Here is a 17,067-nt window from a genome sequence, read left to right as displayed (position 1 = left end):
CCCTCCCTCCATCCTCGGGTCTCCTACCATGGCTCAGCCCTTGTCTCATCTCTAGGTGCCTTACAGCATCGTGGGCTGGCTGGAGAAAAACAAGGATCCTTTGAATGAGACAGTGGTCCCCATCTTCCAAAAGTCTCAGAACAAGCTCCTGGCTACTCTCTATGAGAATTATTCAGGCTCCTGTTCCGGTGAGTAACCAGGGACAAGCTCTCTGTCCCCACAGGGGCCTCCAGAGTGGATTCCCTGTAGTGACAGGCCCCATGTCTCTGCTAGCTGAGCCCCCCAAGTCTGGAGTGAAGGAGAAGCGTAAGAAGGCAGCGTCATTCCAGACGGTGTCCCAGCTGCACAAGGTGAGTCCCAGTTGAGGCTGTGACCCTCACTGGTCTCCAGCCCTGTCCACTTCCTGCTGCATCCCCTGGGCCCTGGGCGGGCGGCTGTTAAGACTTGCAGTGATGTTTAATTCCTCTCCACGTGAACATCACAGCAAGTCTGTGCTGCTTCCCGTCCCCATGCTGCCTAGGCAGGGCTGAGGGGAGGGGGAAGGAGCCACAGGGACTGTTCGAGGGAGGGGATCTGTGGGGGTGAGGACTGGAGGTTGGTGATGGGTGAGGGCCGGTTGTCACAAGGAGCAATAGTGAAAGGATGCAGGTGCAGAGTGTAATTAGGCCCGACCCACTGCGGCATCCAATTCTGGTTCCCCCCTTCTGTGCTTCTCCCCGCTCTTCTCACTCCCAGGAGAACCTCAACAAGCTGATGACCAACCTGCGAGCCACACAGCCCCACTTTGTCCGCTGCATTGTTCCTAATGAGAACAAGACACCAGGTAGTGTCCCCAGGGCCGGCTTGGGCAGGAGGGACACTGAAGGGTAGAGGCTGGAAAAGTTTCGCCTTCTCGTATAGACTCATAATAAGCCCTGGCTGTTTCATTTCTTTGTAGGACCCAAATTTGTGTCCTTAAACCTCTAACCTTTTTCTTTATCCCCCACCACATCCAGGGGTCATGGATGCCTTCTTGGTGCTCCACCAGCTACGCTGCAATGGGGTCCTAGAGGGGATCCGGATCTGCCGCCAAGGGTTCCCCAACAGGCTGCTGTACGCGGACTTCAGGCAGCGGTGCGTGTTCCTCCCTCAGCCTCGACTCACTCAGTTCGCCTCAGCTCCGGTCCTGCCCCCAGCTCCAGGTGGAAGCCACAGCCTGAGGGGCAGAAAAGGCATAGGTCAGGGCCTCAAGGGAGAACAGGTTTCAGTGGGGTGGGGAACGTGAGAGACTGGTGGCTCCCTGTGGGGGGAGGGTGGGGCGAGAAGCCAGGAGACTTGGGGTAAATGTGGGAGGCGGGGCCAAAATATCTTGCAGGTGACTTGGAAATAGCATTAGAAAAAAAAAAAGTAAAGACCATGGGGACCATGGGGAGTTCACTCAGATATAAGGCAGGATGTTTTGACTTGGGGGTCGAGAGAGTAGTAGTGTGAGCACTGCCCTGCGTACCAGTTTAAAAATGTCTCCGGTAGGCATCCTAGAAGAAAAGTTGCAGGGGTGCTTGGGTTGTTTTTCTGGAGCCCGGGGGAGCAAGTGGATGTAGATTTGGGAGTTGAATGAGAATTCACATGGACTGACTTCATACAATGCCTGGCTTGCGCTGAGCACACCATCAAGACCGTCAGCTTCCTTTCCACCTCCCTTGAGGTTGAAAGTGTCCGTTGCTCCTTCCATTTGAGGGATAACGTGGTCCTTTGTAAATGTCTGTACAAACAGAGGGCCACTCACCAAAAAAGGTAGCAGAGGAGGCATCACCACATCAGGCACTGCATGTGCGGGCATGTGCACAACCGCCTGCACCCACACAGTGTGTGAGTTTGTTTTCATGTCATTATCAGTCTTGGAGATTGTTCTTTACCAACAGGCTTAATTCTGCATCATCATCCATTTTTTATGGCTGTTAAACATTCCATATTCTAGTGAACCATATACTTTGTTTAACAAGCCCTCCTAAACAAGGTATGGCAGTGCAATCCTATAATCCCAGCACTTGGGAGGCTGAGGCGGGAGGATATCTGAGTTTGAGGCCAGCTTGGGCTGCATAGTAAGTTCAGAGCTAGCCTGAACTAGATAGCAAGACCCTATCTCAAAAAACAAAGCAAAACAAAGCAAGCTGTCTTAGTGAGGGGCAACTTTATGTGTTCAGGGTTTTTTTCATCATTATTTGGCCTGAGCCACATGGCCCCACACACATGTGCATGTATCTTTTTTAAGGGGTGGATATGCCAGGAACCCTTGCTGTTTTTGTGTAGAACTCTATCCCAAATGTTTCTTGATTTGACATGGTATAGCACATTACATTTTTTACCTTTAAAAATTATAAAAGTAGCACCTTTGTGAAAACTAAATCCTGTTTAAAAACTTACTGAGTGTATTTAAACACACCCAGGGGTTTTGAGCAGAATGCTTCAAATCCCCAATATGATGACACCTCTCCTGCTACCTTGGTCAGTATGTGCCATTGTAGAATCTGCACCAGCCTCTAGGAGACTAGGGATGACACCCCTGCTGCCCCAGTGGCCTACTCTGTCCTTGACTTCTCCTTTCTCAGTGGCCGGTGTACTGTCCTCTGCTCACCAGCCCTTCCCTGCTGCCCTAGGTACCGTATCCTGAACCCCAGTGCCATCCCAGATGACACCTTCATGGACAGTAGGAAGGCCACAGAGAAGCTGCTGGGTTCGCTAGACATTGACCACACCCAGTACCAGTTTGGTCACACCAAGGTCTGGGCACTCTGGAGTTAAGGCTGACCCCAGTGAGGCTGGTCACACTGGTCACAGGTCACATCAAGCTTCCCTCATCCCTGGTCCCCAGGTGTTCTTCAAAGCCGGGCTTCTAGGTGTCCTGGAAGAGCTCCGTGACCAGCGTCTGGCCAAGGTGCTGACACTGCTGCAGGCCCGAAGCCGAGGCCGTCTCATGCGCCTTGAGTACCAGCGCATGCTGGGAGGCAGGTGGGTATGAGAAGAGACAGTAGACATGGAGGAGGTGTGGTCACTGTTCCTTGGTTCACAGAGCCACCAGGTTCTCCACCTCCAGTCACATTATACCTTGTGGATGGCTGGGGTGAGGTTCTGTTCTGCACCCGCAGCCCGGAGGCTCCAATTCTGTGTCTCATGGTTTGGGTGAGAGCATCTGCAGCTCCAGTCCTGGGCATCCTGGAATTACAGCCTGGAGAAATGACAGTGGCATCCAGTGATTTCTAGGTGCTAGGCCAGATACTTTATTTACATTTTCTTGGTTAAAATATGAGGCAGTCTTCAGAGGTAGGTGTTGTGAGTATCCCAACCTAGGGGAAGTGGGTCCAGTGGTCTGGCCCCAGGGCCTGGTGGCCTAATGCCACCCCCACCCCCACTGTCTTTACTTCAAGAGTCCCCCACCCCGATGGAGGGTGCACATTAGGTTCTCCTCCAGAAGGCTCTTGGGAACACTAAGTGAGATACCATGGGCAGGAACTTAGTGGGATACCAGAGTAGGTGCTCAGGGACTCTCTGGCCTCACCTTGAAGAGGGAAGCATTGGGCTGGCTTCACAGGGGCTCCCTCTCCCTAGGGATGCCCTGTTCACCATCCAGTGGAACATCCGTGCCTTCAATGCTGTCAAGAATTGGTCATGGATGAAGCTTTTCTTCAAGATGAAGCCATTGCTGCGCTCAGCACAAGCTGAGGAGGAGCTGGCAGCTCTGAGGGCAGAGCTACGAGGGCTGCGAGGGGCGCTGGCAGCTGCTGAGACCAAGCGCCAGGAGCTGGAAGAGACTCAAGTCAGTGTCACCCAGGAGAAGAATGACCTGGCCCTGCAGCTGCAGGCAGTGAGTGTGGAAGGGTAAAGGGCCCCCTTGGTGACTTGGTGTCCCCTGGCACTCTAAGAACCCAGGCTGCGCTGAGGAAATGCTGCAGCCAGAGTGGTCTGGAGTGCTCTTCTCTGGGCCTTTCTTCCTACCCTGGGGGCCATGAGATGAGGTCTGTGAGCAAGTGTCCAGGCCTTGTCTGTCCCTGTGCGCTGATGGCTTCTCCCCTGGAGCCTCACAGACTTGCCGATGAACCCTAGCTCCCCAGCTGTCCTCTCTTGGTTGCCCCTGAAACAGACCCTTGCTTCCTTCTTTGGGCAAAGGCCATGGGAACCCACGTGGCAGGTAAGGGGGTCATAGCTAGAAAACTCTCGAAGTCTTCAGTATAAATTGTCCTTCCTTCAGCACAGGTTCTGAGTATCATTATGTGCCAGTCTCAGGCTAGTTATGCAAAGACAGAGGCCATAGTCATAAAAGTCACCCATTACTGCAGGAACAGTTATGCAGCCAGGCAGAGAAGAAGCAAAGGGAAAGATTACCCGAGTCCCTCGAGGGACAGTGTCTCAGGGGTTCCTCAGTAGCTGTGCAGGGCCCCACTTGCCTGCCATGGCTGACCTGCCCCTCAGAGGGCTTCAGCCCCAATGCATAGGAGTAGGTTGTGGGCTTTTCCAGACTTTTCGAGTTTCCCTCTGGGTTGCCCCAGCCCATCTAATTGTTACCCACCTGGTGGTGCCCTGTGCATCCCTCTCCCTGAGCCCTCCAGGGCCAAAAGGAGTTTAAGACATTGGGCCCCAGAGCCCAGCAGAGGGTGAGTGTTAAACCTTCCTGTGGACAAAGTACTTTCTTCTCCGGGGCCTGGCCTTGTGTCCTGCGGCTGACTCTTTTTTTTAAAACTTTTTATCAGTATCAGAGATCGAACTCACAACCGCCTGCTTGCAAGGCAGGTGCTTATGCCGCTGAGCTAAATCCCCAGCCCCTGCAGCTGACTATCAGTGTGGCCTCACTATGTGTCCCCTCCAGGAGCAGGAAAACCTGGCGGATGCTGAAGAGCGCTGCCACTTGCTGATCAAGTCTAAGGTGCAGCTTGAGGCGAAGGTGAAGGAGCTGAACGAGCGGCTGGAGGATGAAGAGGAAGTGAATGCTGACCTGGCCGCACGCCGGCGCAAGTTGGAGGATGAGTGCACAGAGCTCAAGAAGGACATTGATGACCTGGAGCTGACCCTGGCCAAGGCTGAGAAAGAGAAGCAAGCCACTGAGAACAAGGTCTGGGCGGGGCCAGGTGCAGGACAGGCTCAAGCCCAGGGGCCAAGTTGGGGCCAGGCAGTCCCCTAGACTCTGCTGGGCTGCGGCCACGCAGCCTGAGGGCAGATCACTGCCTTGTGGGCCTTGATTTCCTCATCTGTCAATGGGGTTAGCAGCACTTGTCTCAGTGGCATAGTGGAGGATGCAGTGTGTAACTGGCATTTGTTAAGCTCATAGTGTGGGCCTCATACACTGTAGGTGCTCAGAAAATCCTAGAGTCACCCATCCTGGACTGTAAGCCCCCAGAGGGCAGGTGTGTCATATCCCTAGTGCTGTCTCCCACAGATGCCTCCTCTCATTGAACACTCACAGTGGTTGTGGTTCACAGTGGTAGTATTGACCCCATTATGTAGGAGGCAAAAGTGAAGCCAGGAGGTGGTAAGCTGCCCGCTTGGGTTCTCACAGGTGTGCAGGACCAGGTCAGGACTAGGAAGCAGCTACCTCAAACCCCTGTTGACATGAATGGCTGACTTCTCCCCATCTGTTACCCTAGGCCAGGCCTGTGCCTGGGGCTGAGCCTTTGCCCATTAATCACTGCACAGCCCGAGGAGGGCTTATCCTTGATATGGGAAGCGTGGAGGCTTTCAGAGATGTGATCACAGCTGGAAGGGGTTGGTGGCTGCTCAGACCAGAGTGCAGGGAGGGACTTAACCTTAGTGACCTTGGCCCTGGAACAGGTGAAAAACCTGACAGAGGAGATGGCCACACTGGATGAGTCAGTGGCCCGGCTGACCAAGGAGAAGAAGGCATTGCAGGAGGCGCACCAGCAAGCCCTGGGCGACCTGCAGGCCGAGGAGGACCGCGTGAGTGCCCTGGCTAAGGCCAAACTCCGGCTGGAGCAGCAGGTGGACGATGTAAGTCAGGGCTACTCTGGGGAATCTGGGGGTGGCAGGCAGGTGCTGGGCAGCCAGAGCTGAGCCTCACCTGCTCCACAGCTGGAGTGCTCCCTGGAGCAGGAAAAGAAACTGCGCATGGACACAGAGCGGGCCAAGCGCAAGCTCGAGGGCGACTTGAAGCTGACACAGGAGGCTGTGACAGACACCACCCAAGACAAGCAACAGTTGGAGGAAATGCTCAAGAAGTAGGTGTTGGGGCTGGGGATTTAGCTCAGTGGCATAAGCGCCTGCCTTGCAATCAGGCAGTCGTGAGTTTGATCCCTGGTACTGATAAAAACAAAAAAGACCAAAAAAAAAAAGTAGGTGGCAGGGTGGCAGGTCGCTCCCACGCCTGACTGGCTTCTCCATCCCTTCTGGGTGTTACAAGACCCATTAGCAAGGAGGTTCAGAGTGTGTGTCTGTGAGGTGGAGGTGCTGAGAGATGGGGGTCACTAGGGCAGGGGTAGTGTTCTGCCTTTCCTGGACCAGGGCTGAAGTTAGCAGGGCCCAGGGCAGCAGGTGTGGTCACTTAGGGCCTCAGGAGTGGGGGTTTTTGAACTCCAGGCAGGTGGGTGGCAGGAAGGCCTTCATGGTTCATCCCATGCTGTGCTCCTAGGAAAGACTCAGAACTGAGTCAGCTAAACCTGCGCATAGAAGACGAGCAGCTCCTGGGTGCCCAACTGCAGAAGAAGATCAAGGAGTTGCAGGTGTGCAGAGGGTCCAGGTGAGCCAGGCAGGGTCAGATGTCCACCACGCTGACACCCTATTCATCTTCACCCAGGCACGGGCTGAGGAGCTAGAGGAGGAGCTGGAAGCTGAACGGGCAGCCCGGGCCCGTGTGGAAAAGCAGCGGGCAGAGGCAGCCCGGGAGCTGGAAGAGCTGAGCGAGCGGCTGGAGGAGGCGGGTGGTGCATCGGCTGGGCAGCGCGAGGGCTGCCGCAAGCGTGAGGCTGAGCTGGGCCGGCTGCGGCGGGAGCTGGAGGAGGCTGCACTGCGACACGAGGCCACAGTGGCCACCCTGCGGCGCAAGCAGGCAGACAGTGCAGCTGAGCTGGGAGAGCAGGTGGACAGCCTGCAGCGGGTGCGGCAGAAGCTAGAAAAGGAAAAGAGTGAGCTGCGCATGGAAGTGGACGATTTGGGTGCAAATGTGGAGACTCTGGCCCGCAGCAAGGTGTCTGCCTTCTTCCTGACTCCTGATTCACCCTCACTCTTAAGCCAGTCCTGCCTGTAGGCGCTGACCCCCAGCTGCCTCGTCTAGTACTGAGTCTGCAGCAGCCTTGATGACTCACCTGATCCTGACCCCTGGGCCAATGTACCTGGCATCTAACCCTCAGCCCCCTGCAATCCTCACCTCAGACCCTGACTCCTAAATCCCATTCCCTGGCTCCAAGTCATTTTGACCCAGCATCTAATTCCAACCTCAGACCTTTGAACTCTGACCTAATACATATCTTGATTTTCCTGTCTTGAACCTCTGCACCCCACCTTGATCTCTGACCTTTATATTACTCAATCCTAACTTCTGACCGCAGTCTCCAGCTGACTCCGTCTGTAGTATCCTAACATTCATCTGACCTGTTGTCTTTGGGGCCAATTTAGGCCTCCAATTCTGAGGGCCCTGTTAAGGTATAAGCCCAGTGGAATCCCTGATCCCAAATGTGGGGGCTCTGATCTCCTTTGGTTCCTAGGCCTTTTCAGTTCCTGATCCCAGGCCCCAGTTTCTGACGGTGGCCCGGATCCTACCCTCTGATGCAGACTTGTCTTGACCTCTGACTTTGGGTCCCAGGCCAGTGCAGAGAAGCTGTGCCGGACCTATGAAGATCAGCTAAGTGAGGCCAAGATCAAAGTAGAAGAGCTGCAGCGGCAGCTGGCAGATGCAAGCACCCAGCGTGGGCGGCTACAGACTGAGAATGGTGAGGCCAGGGTTCACACTAGGTGGGGCCTGCCTAAACTGTCCATCCCCACCAAACGTGCCTGCCTGGCCCTCTGCCTGCAGTGGAGCTGGGCCGCCTGCTGGAGGAAAAGGAGTCTCTGATCAGCCAGCTGAGCCGTGGGAAGACCTCTGCCGCCCAGAGCCTGGAGGAACTTCGGAGGCAGCTGGAGGAGGAGAGCAAGGTTAGCCAGCACTGGTGACTGCAGAGGGGGCTGGTACACACTGGGACTGTTGGCCCTGACTGATGCTAAGGCCACTGATGTCCCTTCAGGCCAAGAGTGCACTGGCCCATGCAGTACAGGCTTTGCGGCATGACTGTGACCTCCTTCGGGAGCAGCATGAGGAAGAGGCGGAGGCCCAAGCTGAACTACAGCGGCTGCTGTCCAAGGCCAATGCAGAGGTAGCCCAGTGGAGGAGCAAATACGAGGCAGATGCCATCCAGAGGACTGAGGAGCTGGAGGAGGCCAAGTGAGTGTGGAGGCCAGGTCGTCACCATTTACATCTGTGCCTAAGCCCTGCTAGGGCCAGGGGAGATGCAGGCACCCTTCTGCTGTGGACTACTTTCCCTAGACACCCTTATCCTGTCTCGTTCATGGCCCAGAAAGAAGCTGGCCCTGCGACTACAGGAGGCAGAAGAGGGCGTAGAAGCTGCAAATGCCAAGTGCTCATCACTGGAGAAGGCTAAGCTACGGCTGCAGACGGAGACAGAGGATGTGACCCTGGAGCTGGAGCGGGCGACCTCAGCAGCTGCTGCGCTGGATAAAAAGCAGCGACACTTGGAGCGGGCTCTGGAGGAGCGGAGGCGGCAGGAGGAGGAGACACAGCGAGAGCTGGAGGCGGCACAGAGGGAGGCCCGTGGCCTGGGCACTGAGCTCTTCCGGCTTCGGCACAGCCATGAAGAGGCACTTGAGGCCCTGGAGACAGTCAAGCGGGAGAACAAGAACCTGCAGGGTAAGCTGTGCACAGTGGCACAAGCCTGCAATCCCAGCACTCAGGAGGCTGAGGCAGGAGGATCGGTGCAAGTTCAGACCGGCTTGGACTATAAAATGGGCCCAAGGCCAGCCTGAACTGCATAGTGAGACCCTGTGTCAAAAAGACAAAAAACAAGTAACCAGCAGGGTAGGACTAGGGTTGGGAGCCCCTTAGGGTTACCCTGGAACAGGGGTGAAAGAAGTAACTTGGATTGGGGAATGAGCCATGCAGGTGGCCCTTTAATGCCCTGTCCTTTCTGTAGAGGAGATTAGTGACCTCACAGATCAGGTCAGCCTCAGTGGAAAGAGCATCCAGGAACTGGAGAAAGCCAAGAAGGCGCTGGAAGGGGAGAAGAGTGAGCTCCAGGCGGCACTGGAGGAGGCTGAGGTCAGGAATGGCCAGGGAGTGGGTGGTGCTGACCTGTGAGCCCCCGGCTGCTTTGCTCCTTGAACACTCCCCCACCCCTTGCTCACCCCACACTGCCTGCTGTGTTCCAGGGGGCCCTGGAACTGGAGGAGACAAAGACTCTGCGGATTCAGCTGGAGCTATCTCAGGTCAAGGCGGAAGTGGACCGGAAGCTGGCGGAGAAGGATGAGGAGTGCACTAACCTGAGGTCTGGCTCCTGCCCTCCCTCCAGGCAGAGAAAGAATTAAAAGCAGTGGCTATGCCCATGGTGGCACGCTGACCTGGTCATCTAATCTTCCTCTGGCACATGGGTTTCTCAGGTCCCCATTCCAGAAGTGAACCAAGGTTACACAGTCAAGACAACCCAGTTTACTCTGGGTCTGTCCCTGGGCCTCACGCTTGTCTGAACTTGCCAGAAAAAGAAATGAGTAGCACAACAGATTTTAACACAAAGCAGGATGTCTCCTCCCCGAAGGGGTCTCCATCTCCAGCAGTCCTTGAGCATTTCCGAGGGTACCTGTGTTGCTTGTGCTACTCCTTTCTCGCATACCCAGCCCACCCCACCCTGCCTTCCCACAGGCGCAACCACCAGCGGGCTGTGGAGTCTCTGCAGGCTTCCCTGGATGCGGAGACCCGGGCTCGCAACGAGGCTCTGAGGCTCAAGAAGAAGATGGAGGGTGATCTCAACGACCTGGAGCTGCAGCTGGGCCACGCTACTCGCCAAACCATGGAGGCACAGGCAGCCACACGGCTGCTGCAGGCCCAACTCAAAGAGGAGCAGGCAGGGCGAGACGAGGAGCAGAGGCTGGCCGCGGAGCTCCGGGAGCAGGCACAGGCCTTAGAGCGCCGGACAGCGTTGCTTGCAGCTGAGCTCGAAGAGCTGCGGGCTGTCCTGGAACAGGGCGAGCGCAGCCGGCGGCTGGCAGAGCAGGAGCTGCTGGAGGCCACTGAGCGACTCAACCTCCTGCATTCGCAGGTGGCGATGGGACAAGGATGCCCACAGGGGTGGGGGCAGAGGAGCCCGCTGGCCAGCTGAGAGTCTGTTTCCCCCCAGAACACAGGTCTCCTAAATCAGAAAAAGAAGCTGGAGGCAGACTTGGCTCAGTTGAGCGGAGAAGTGGAGGAGGCTGCCCAGGAGAGGCGGGAAGCTGAGGAGAAGGCTAAAAAGGCCATCACCGACGTGAGGCTGAGTAGCAGGGTGGGGAGGCATGCAGGACAGAGCGCTCCCTGGGGGCTTGTCCCCTTTGACCACACCATCTCCTCCCCCACAGGCAGCGATGATGGCCGAGGAATTGAAGAAGGAGCAGGACACAAGTGCACACCTGGAACGGATGAAGAAGACTCTGGAGCAGACTGTGCGAGAGCTGCAGGCCCGCCTTGAGGAAGCCGAACAGGCTGCCCTCCGGGGTGGGAAGAAGCAGGTGCAGAAGCTGGAGGCCAAGGTATGTGCGAGTGTTTACTCCCGGGGGGGCGGCCGGGGCAGGCTCAGCCAGCAGGCCCACCCTCGGCTGCCCCCAGGTGCGGGAGCTGGAGGCCGAGCTTGACGCAGAGCAGAAGAAGCACACTGAGGCCCTCAAGAGCGTGCGCAAACATGAGCGTCGGGTCAAGGAGCTTGCGTACCAGGTGGGCGGAAGGGTCTACCCGGGGGTGGCCCTAGCGCCGGCCCCGCCTGGGCACACCCTGAATCCCCTGACCTTCCCAGGCTGAGGAGGACAGGAAGAACCTGGCTCGCATGCAGGATCTGGTAGACAAGCTGCAAAGCAAGGTCAAAAGCTACAAGCGCCAGTTTGAGGAGGCGGTGAGCACACTGGGGTCTGGGCACCCGGAATGGGTCAGGGTGCCAAGGAACTCAGTCTTGGCTGCGGCTCCAGGCCCCAGTGGTGACCTATGGCCCGGGGAGAAGTCAGTACAGCCTCCCCTGCAGGGTAGCAGCTTCCTTGTCCCAGCTCAGTGACACCCTGAAGTTCCTAAGATCTCTAGTTTCCCGTGAGTAGGCCCGGAGGTGGCACTCAGGCATCCTGAAGGAGTTTCCACTTCCTTTTCCTGCCATGGGTCCTGGCGAGGGTGAGGCAAGAGCATGGAGGACCAGAGTGACCACTTCAGTTACTGAAGGCCCTGCATGTGTACCCAGGAGCAGCAGGCCAGCACCAACCTGGCCAAGTATCGCAAGGCTCAACACGAGCTGGATGATGCAGAGGAGCGAGCAGACATGGCGGAGACGCAGGCCAACAAGCTTCGGGCGCGGACCCGGGATGCCCTGGGCCCCAAGGTGAGGGGCTGAGGGGCACTGCCCTCCAGGTAGGGTGCATGGGCTGGAAAGACGTGGTGCAGCTCACTCTGCTTCCCTTCCCTCTTAGCACAAAGAATGACAGCCTGAGATGCCATGCTGAGGAGGGACATCTGCTGAGACCCTGTCATCTCTTCAACTCCATCTGTGGCCACTCAGCCTCCTAAGCCCCAGAGCACCCTGAATAAACGCCACCTCTATTCCAACAGCTGTGTCCTTCTTACTGCTTGGAATTAAGGAAAGGGAGGGGAACACAGTCCCATGGACAAAATCAGGTCCACATCAGTCATTTAAAATAAAGTTCTTTAATAGTCTCCATTTAATTGGTTTATTTGCTGTTAATAAATTGGCAACACAGGAAGGGCCAAAGATAAGCTCCCAGCCAGGCTCCTGTGTTTGAGCTCAGGCAGGAGATGCTGCCCTGGGACAGGGCAGGCACAGCCACTTCATGCCCCAAGGGATGGAGAAATACCCACTTCTTGGGGAACCTCCTGGGATGAACATGGTGGCCAATGAGCAAACGGAACCAGAGGAGCTAAAGGAAGACGGAGGGAGGGAGGGGACAACAGATGGGCAGGCCTGGGGGAAGGTGGCATTCTCTGTACCCTCAGGCCTGCCCAAGGCTCAGGACCTCTACCTGGGCCCAGAGGCTCAGCTCACAGATGGGGGGCCTCTATCTCCCTTGCCACCCCAGGACAGCCAAGAGACTGGGCAGGAGCTCAGACAGAGCTATTTTTGTAAGTCCTCTTTCTCTGGGCAGTCCAGCAGGGGCCCTGGGTTCTGAGGGACAGGTGAGCATGGCGCCCTTCCTGATTATGAGGCTCCCCCGACTCGGGGGCCCAGGGCCTGCAGGATGCTCCTTCCCTCCACTGAGTCTGTGTGTCAGGACCTGGGACAGGCAGGCAGCAGTGGGGGAGGCAGTGGAAGGTGGAAACAGGCAGGGCATGTGCCATGGGCACCCACGTGCACCTGCGCTGGCCCTGGCCCAGCAACCTCCCAAGGCCTGGCCCCAGGTCACTCCTCAGTGAAGTCCCTGTCTATGTCCATGTAGGGCTCTTCAATGTAGCTGACAAGGGCAGAAGGTGACTGGCGATCTGGGTTCAACAGGATGGACACTGTCTCCTTCCAGTATGAGAAGCTGATACAGGAGCTCTGAGTAAAGAGAGAGGGGCTGGAGGGCGCCTGGAGGACTGAGGCCAAGCCAGAACCCTAGGGACAAAGAGTATCCTGCCCCATGATCCAGGTGAAGACACTGCTCCTGGAACAATCCTCCCCTGGGTCTGTGTGCCCACTGCCCGCCTGCCACCCACTCGGGACTGGGGCACTCACGTTCTCCAGGCAGGTGCTGTCCTTGTCTTTGTGTAAGTAATGCTGCTGCCAGAAGCGCAGTAGGTTGTGGAAGTTGTTGAGCAGGAAGCCAGGATACTTTTTGCTGTGTTCCATCCGCTGCAGCAGGCGCAGGTACAAGGGCAGCCTCTCTTTCCGTCGGGCCAGCATAAGGATCACCAAGCTGGTGTTGAGGCAGCTGACGTTCTCCTGCAAGGCCACAGGCAGCTGCGCTGGGTGTGTGGTGGCAGCCCCAGTGGATGCTGAAGACCCTGGGTGGACCCCGGGCAGGGAGGAGTGTATCACAGGCCAGGGTCCTGCAGGCTTGGCAAGGCTATGAGCCACCGTGGAGCAGCTCATGCTGGAGCACCTTCGTGTTCCCTACACCCACCCATCCATCCCCATTCCCACCCTGACGGCACCATCTGTCCTAGTCTAGATCATGGCTCAACTATGGCTTCTTCTAAAAGCTTTAGTCCCTTGGCAAAGCTGGGTACACATGGTAGTTATGGTCACCTCATCTTTGAACTTTCACTCTACACTAGAGTGTAAGCCTTTGGAGGGAAAGTCTTGGTCCAAGTTGCTCTACGGGTACTGTGTATCCACCCTCCCTACCCCAGGGCTTGGCCCCATTATGCTTTAGATCTAAAATGTCCTCTAAACATCTCTTGTGTTCCAAGGTGGGGCTTTGGAAGATGGTCACTGAGGGATTAATGTGCTGTTAAGGTGGGTCCTGGTCAGAACAGGTGGGTCATTGGGAAGTGACCTGAAGGGTGCATTCTGTCCCTGGCTCCTCCATTCCTACTCTCTGCTCCCTGGCTGCTGTGGGTTGTCAGCTTTCCTCTGCCATGTCTTTTCACCATGCCACTTCTTTGGAGCCAGATGACCTTGGACCAAATCCCCCAAAACCATTAGCCCAGTTAAGCCTCTCCTCCTTTAAATTGTGGATGTTGCGTATTTTGCCCTAGTGACAGGAAAGTGACTAATACACTTCCCTGAATGTTTGTTAGACAACAGAACAAAAGAACACCTCAGAGAGGTGGCTGTATGACTCCATTTTAGAAAAGTAGAGAGTAGAGAGAAAGGAAGGCTGCCAAGCTATGCAGTGAAAGAGATAGGGGTATTCTCAAGTCCAGTTCTATAACCTGGCACATAGACAGGGAGTTGTAAGAACATAGTGCCCATTTTTCTTTTTTTTTTCCCTTTTACTTTTTGAGACAGGGTCTCACTATGCAGTTCAGGCTGGCCTTGGACTCATTTTGTAGCCCAGGCTGGCCCTGAACTCAGTGATTCTCCTCCTCAGCCTGCTTGAGTGTTGGAACTGCAAGCGTGTGCCACTATTCCCAGCCCATCTTTGTCTGACCCAGTCTGTGACCTTCAGAGACTTGCTGCCTTCTTCTTGCCCCATGTAAACTGGCAAAGCCCTTGAAAGAGATGCGCTTACATTGACAGTAGGAGACACTACACTGGGCTCCAGGATGAGGGAAATGGTTTCCACCTTGCCCAAGTGCCTACTGGCAGAACTCTCACCTGGGTCAGTGTCTGCACATGGATGATGTTGATGAGGCGGAAGAGGAAGGACATCTGCGTGGGCACCTGGGATATGTAGGCGAGCAGGCGGCACTCAGACAGGACCTCGGCCACTGCAAAGGGAGGCAGAGGTGTAACAGCGGGCTGAGGCCCTGTGGCCAGGCCACCTATGGCTCTGGGTCTTGACTTTGTATACCTCAGGGATTCTCATCATCAAAATGACTAAAGAAAGAACTGCTGAGCCAGAACAATCAACCTCCAGCTGTTTCACCATTCAGCTAAACTAAGCCTGTGTTCTGAGCCCCTTCTGGTCCTTGGGAGCCATGCTCAGGGAGCAGCCCTTCTGTAGCCCACCAGCCAGCCTGGCATCAGACCCCAGCTCCTCTGTATTGAAAAGTGTTCATTCACAGACAGGCAGACTGATGATACAAATTAAGAAAAAAAAGAGTGAAATGCTAGGTGTGCTGACACATGCCCATAATCCCAGCACTCTGGTGGCAGAGGCAGGATTACAAGCAAATTAGCCAAGACCAGCCTGGGTAACTCAGTGAGACTGCTCACAAATTTAAAAAAAAAAAAAAAAAAAAGGCTGGAAACGTAGCTTTGTTAAGAAGGTCCTGGATTCAATCTCCAGTAACACCAAAAACAACAAATAAGAAACACAAAACAAAAACGAATGCCAGACAGCTCGCATCCTCTACAGCTCCTAGCATGACTCATTTCCCCCCAAAGCTCTCATGTGTGCCTGTGCCCTGTCGAGGTCCTGAACAAATGGCTTCCTACAACGTTGGGGTGGGGTTGAAGTTCTAGGCAACCCGCCCCCCTCCCCAGCACATCCAGTACACTGCTGCACAGGGACACAGAATCCAGGCCCAAAAGGGAAGAGGGGGCTGTCATTTGTTTTTGCATTTTGCTGACACCAATGGCTTTCCTTTATCAAAATGTTATACACGCTCATTAAAGGAAGCTGAAACAATAGGCAAAAAAAAGTAGCTGAATGAATTGGCCAAGACCAAAGACCAACATCTTGACACCGGTCACACAAGTGCGAGGGCAGCTACTTCTGCTGTTTCTGTCTCCTGCCTGGAGGCCGGTGTGGACACCAGCACAAGCATGCTGCACCCACTGGCTCTGGCATCGTCGCTTTTCCGTACCTTTCATGTCCACCTGGTTTTCAAATCGGTCCAATGACAGAGTGACACAGCGCACCAGCATGTTGGAGTCCACGAGGGAGCTGTTGATCTGCTTTAAGAAAACCTGGAACTGAAGCAGACACAGTGCTTGTGGGAGGCCCCGGCTGCTGGTCAGGGCGCAGAGTGAGTAGTCACCTCATGGACATCAGTGATCCTGTGCTCCAGCCCACTGCTCTGCAGACACACAAGCTGAGTGACTTGCTCTCACTCAGTTACCCAGGATGGTCTTGGCTAATTTGCTTGTAATCCTGCCTCTGCCTCCAGAGTGCTGGGATTATAGACATGTATCAGCATACCTAGCGTTTCACTCTTTTTTCTTAATCATCAGTCTGCCTTGCTAAAATCCTCTGACACTCTGTCCAGTGGTTCTGCACTGAGCGTACTGTGTTCCTCTAACTTTAACTTCAACTAGGCTCAGCTGCGTCTATGTCACACACTCCTGGAACCCACATGCCAGGCCCACTTCTCCTTCTGGGCATCCACCACACTGCACCCAGCTATGTCACATCCCACCCACCCTCACTTCCCTGGAAGGAGCTGAGATTTCCATCCCTGTACTCCCAGGCTCCAGCAGACCTGGCAGAGTGGTGCTCATGAATGTTCACTGAAGACTGCTCACTGGATCCCAGCATACTCACACTGAAAACTCACGCCTGCAGACGGGCAGACCAGGAGAGCTTCAAGGTGACTCTGGAACAATGCTGAAATCCCACAGGGCCCTAGCTCAGCCTTACCTTTGCATCAGTGTTGATGTATTTATTGAATCTCTTGAATGCATCAACATTGAATTTCATCAGCTCTCCCAGAAGGTCAAAGTAGCTCTGCAGCACATCTCTTGACTTGCACTCACTGTCCACGATGCAGTACAAGATGTGCTGGGGTGAGGAGGGAACAGGGTGAGGTGTGGAGGTGGCTGCTCCTGCCTGGCTCCCACAGCACCTGGCATGGCGCTCAGACAACACATTCACCTTGAGCTAGCATTCAGGCTGATGGAACCTGCAAACTGGTCTAGATTCCTCTCTGAGGATGCTGGTGGTGCCAAGGACAGGCTCAGGGGACAGCTTACTAGCAGGGGCAGCCTATCTTTTTCTCTTCTGACTAGGACTCTGAATTGAAGCTTCTGAGCTGTTCTGCGGTCACCAACATGGCCAGAGCTCTCCACCTGCCAGGCCCAGTTCTAACACTGGCCTCTTCCTAAGCACTAGGGCCCTGCAAGTGAACGAAGGGCAGAATTGAAGGGCACAAGACACTCTCTGTCCTGATGGGTCCTGTGTTTATGAATGCAACTGTTAAAAGTTTACATGGAACTTAATGAATCTTTATCAAGAATACAAGGTCAATTTAAATTCTAGATAGTTTTCTATGACAGTTAAACTATTTCCAAAGTTTTCCATTTTCTTCTTGAAATTACACTGATTTGCACC

At 55.1% G+C, this 17,067-nt stretch overlaps 2 protein-coding genes across 10 annotated transcripts in view; one reads left to right on the top strand and one right to left on the bottom strand.

Moving 5' to 3' along the window:
- Myh7b (myosin heavy chain 7B) overlaps positions 1–11,800 on the top strand; it is a 43,993-nt gene extending 32,193 nt beyond the window's left edge. For 6 of the 7 annotated variants that reach the window (XM_013150259.3, XM_013150260.3, XM_063248473.1 and 3 more), the window contains 25 exons: positions 56–188; positions 274–350; positions 736–823; positions 996–1,113; positions 2,637–2,760; positions 2,852–2,988; positions 3,586–3,841; positions 4,841–5,083; positions 5,800–5,976; positions 6,058–6,203; positions 6,614–6,704; positions 6,779–7,168; positions 7,784–7,910; positions 7,994–8,112; positions 8,202–8,398; positions 8,532–8,881; positions 9,165–9,289; positions 9,400–9,515; positions 9,887–10,283; positions 10,362–10,487; positions 10,579–10,749; positions 10,826–10,930; positions 11,010–11,105; positions 11,439–11,576; positions 11,665–11,800. In XM_013150259.3, the coding sequence (XP_013005713.1) occupies positions 56–188; positions 274–350; positions 736–823; positions 996–1,113; positions 2,637–2,760; positions 2,852–2,988; positions 3,586–3,841; positions 4,841–5,083; positions 5,800–5,976; positions 6,058–6,203; positions 6,614–6,704; positions 6,779–7,168; positions 7,784–7,910; positions 7,994–8,112; positions 8,202–8,398; positions 8,532–8,881; positions 9,165–9,289; positions 9,400–9,515; positions 9,887–10,283; positions 10,362–10,487; positions 10,579–10,749; positions 10,826–10,930; positions 11,010–11,105; positions 11,439–11,576; positions 11,665–11,676 (4,059 nt within the window). In that variant the 3' untranslated portion in view covers positions 11,677–11,800. Of the gene's footprint in view, positions 1–55; positions 189–273; positions 351–735; positions 824–995; positions 1,114–2,636; positions 2,761–2,851; positions 2,989–3,585; positions 3,842–4,840; positions 5,084–5,799; positions 5,977–6,057; positions 6,204–6,613; positions 6,705–6,778; positions 7,169–7,783; positions 7,911–7,993; positions 8,113–8,201; positions 8,399–8,531; positions 8,882–9,164; positions 9,290–9,399; positions 9,516–9,886; positions 10,284–10,361; positions 10,488–10,578; positions 10,750–10,825; positions 10,931–11,009; positions 11,106–11,438; positions 11,577–11,664 lie in introns of those variants that run through there. The other variant, XM_063248477.1, reaches the window with a different exon arrangement.
- An 83-nt stretch (positions 11,801–11,883) lies between these two features.
- Positions 11,884–17,067, bottom strand: part of Trpc4ap (transient receptor potential cation channel subfamily C member 4 associated protein) — a 77,065-nt gene continuing 71,881 nt past the window's right edge. For all 3 annotated transcript variants that reach the window (XM_013150261.3, XM_003467747.5, XM_063248478.1), the window contains 5 exons: positions 16,378–16,518; positions 15,605–15,713; positions 14,451–14,563; positions 12,924–13,130; positions 11,884–12,746 (listed from right to left, as the gene is read on the bottom strand). In XM_013150261.3, coding sequence (XP_013005715.1) covers positions 12,609–12,746; positions 12,924–13,130; positions 14,451–14,563; positions 15,605–15,713; positions 16,378–16,518 — 708 coding nt within the window. In that variant the 3' untranslated portion in view covers positions 11,884–12,608. The remainder of the gene's footprint in view (positions 12,747–12,923; positions 13,131–14,450; positions 14,564–15,604; positions 15,714–16,377; positions 16,519–17,067) is intronic.

The sequence above is a fragment of the Cavia porcellus genome, unplaced genomic scaffold, assembly GCF_034190915.1.
Source record: "Cavia porcellus strain 051 isolate PalLab524CR breed Dunkin Hartley unplaced genomic scaffold, mCavPor4.1 scaffold_5, whole genome shotgun sequence".
In the NCBI taxonomy this organism is placed as follows: Eukaryota; Metazoa; Chordata; class Mammalia; order Rodentia; family Caviidae; genus Cavia; species Cavia porcellus.
The sequence above is the reverse complement of the archived record's forward strand: the minus strand, read 5'-3'. Positions and strand labels throughout refer to the sequence as shown.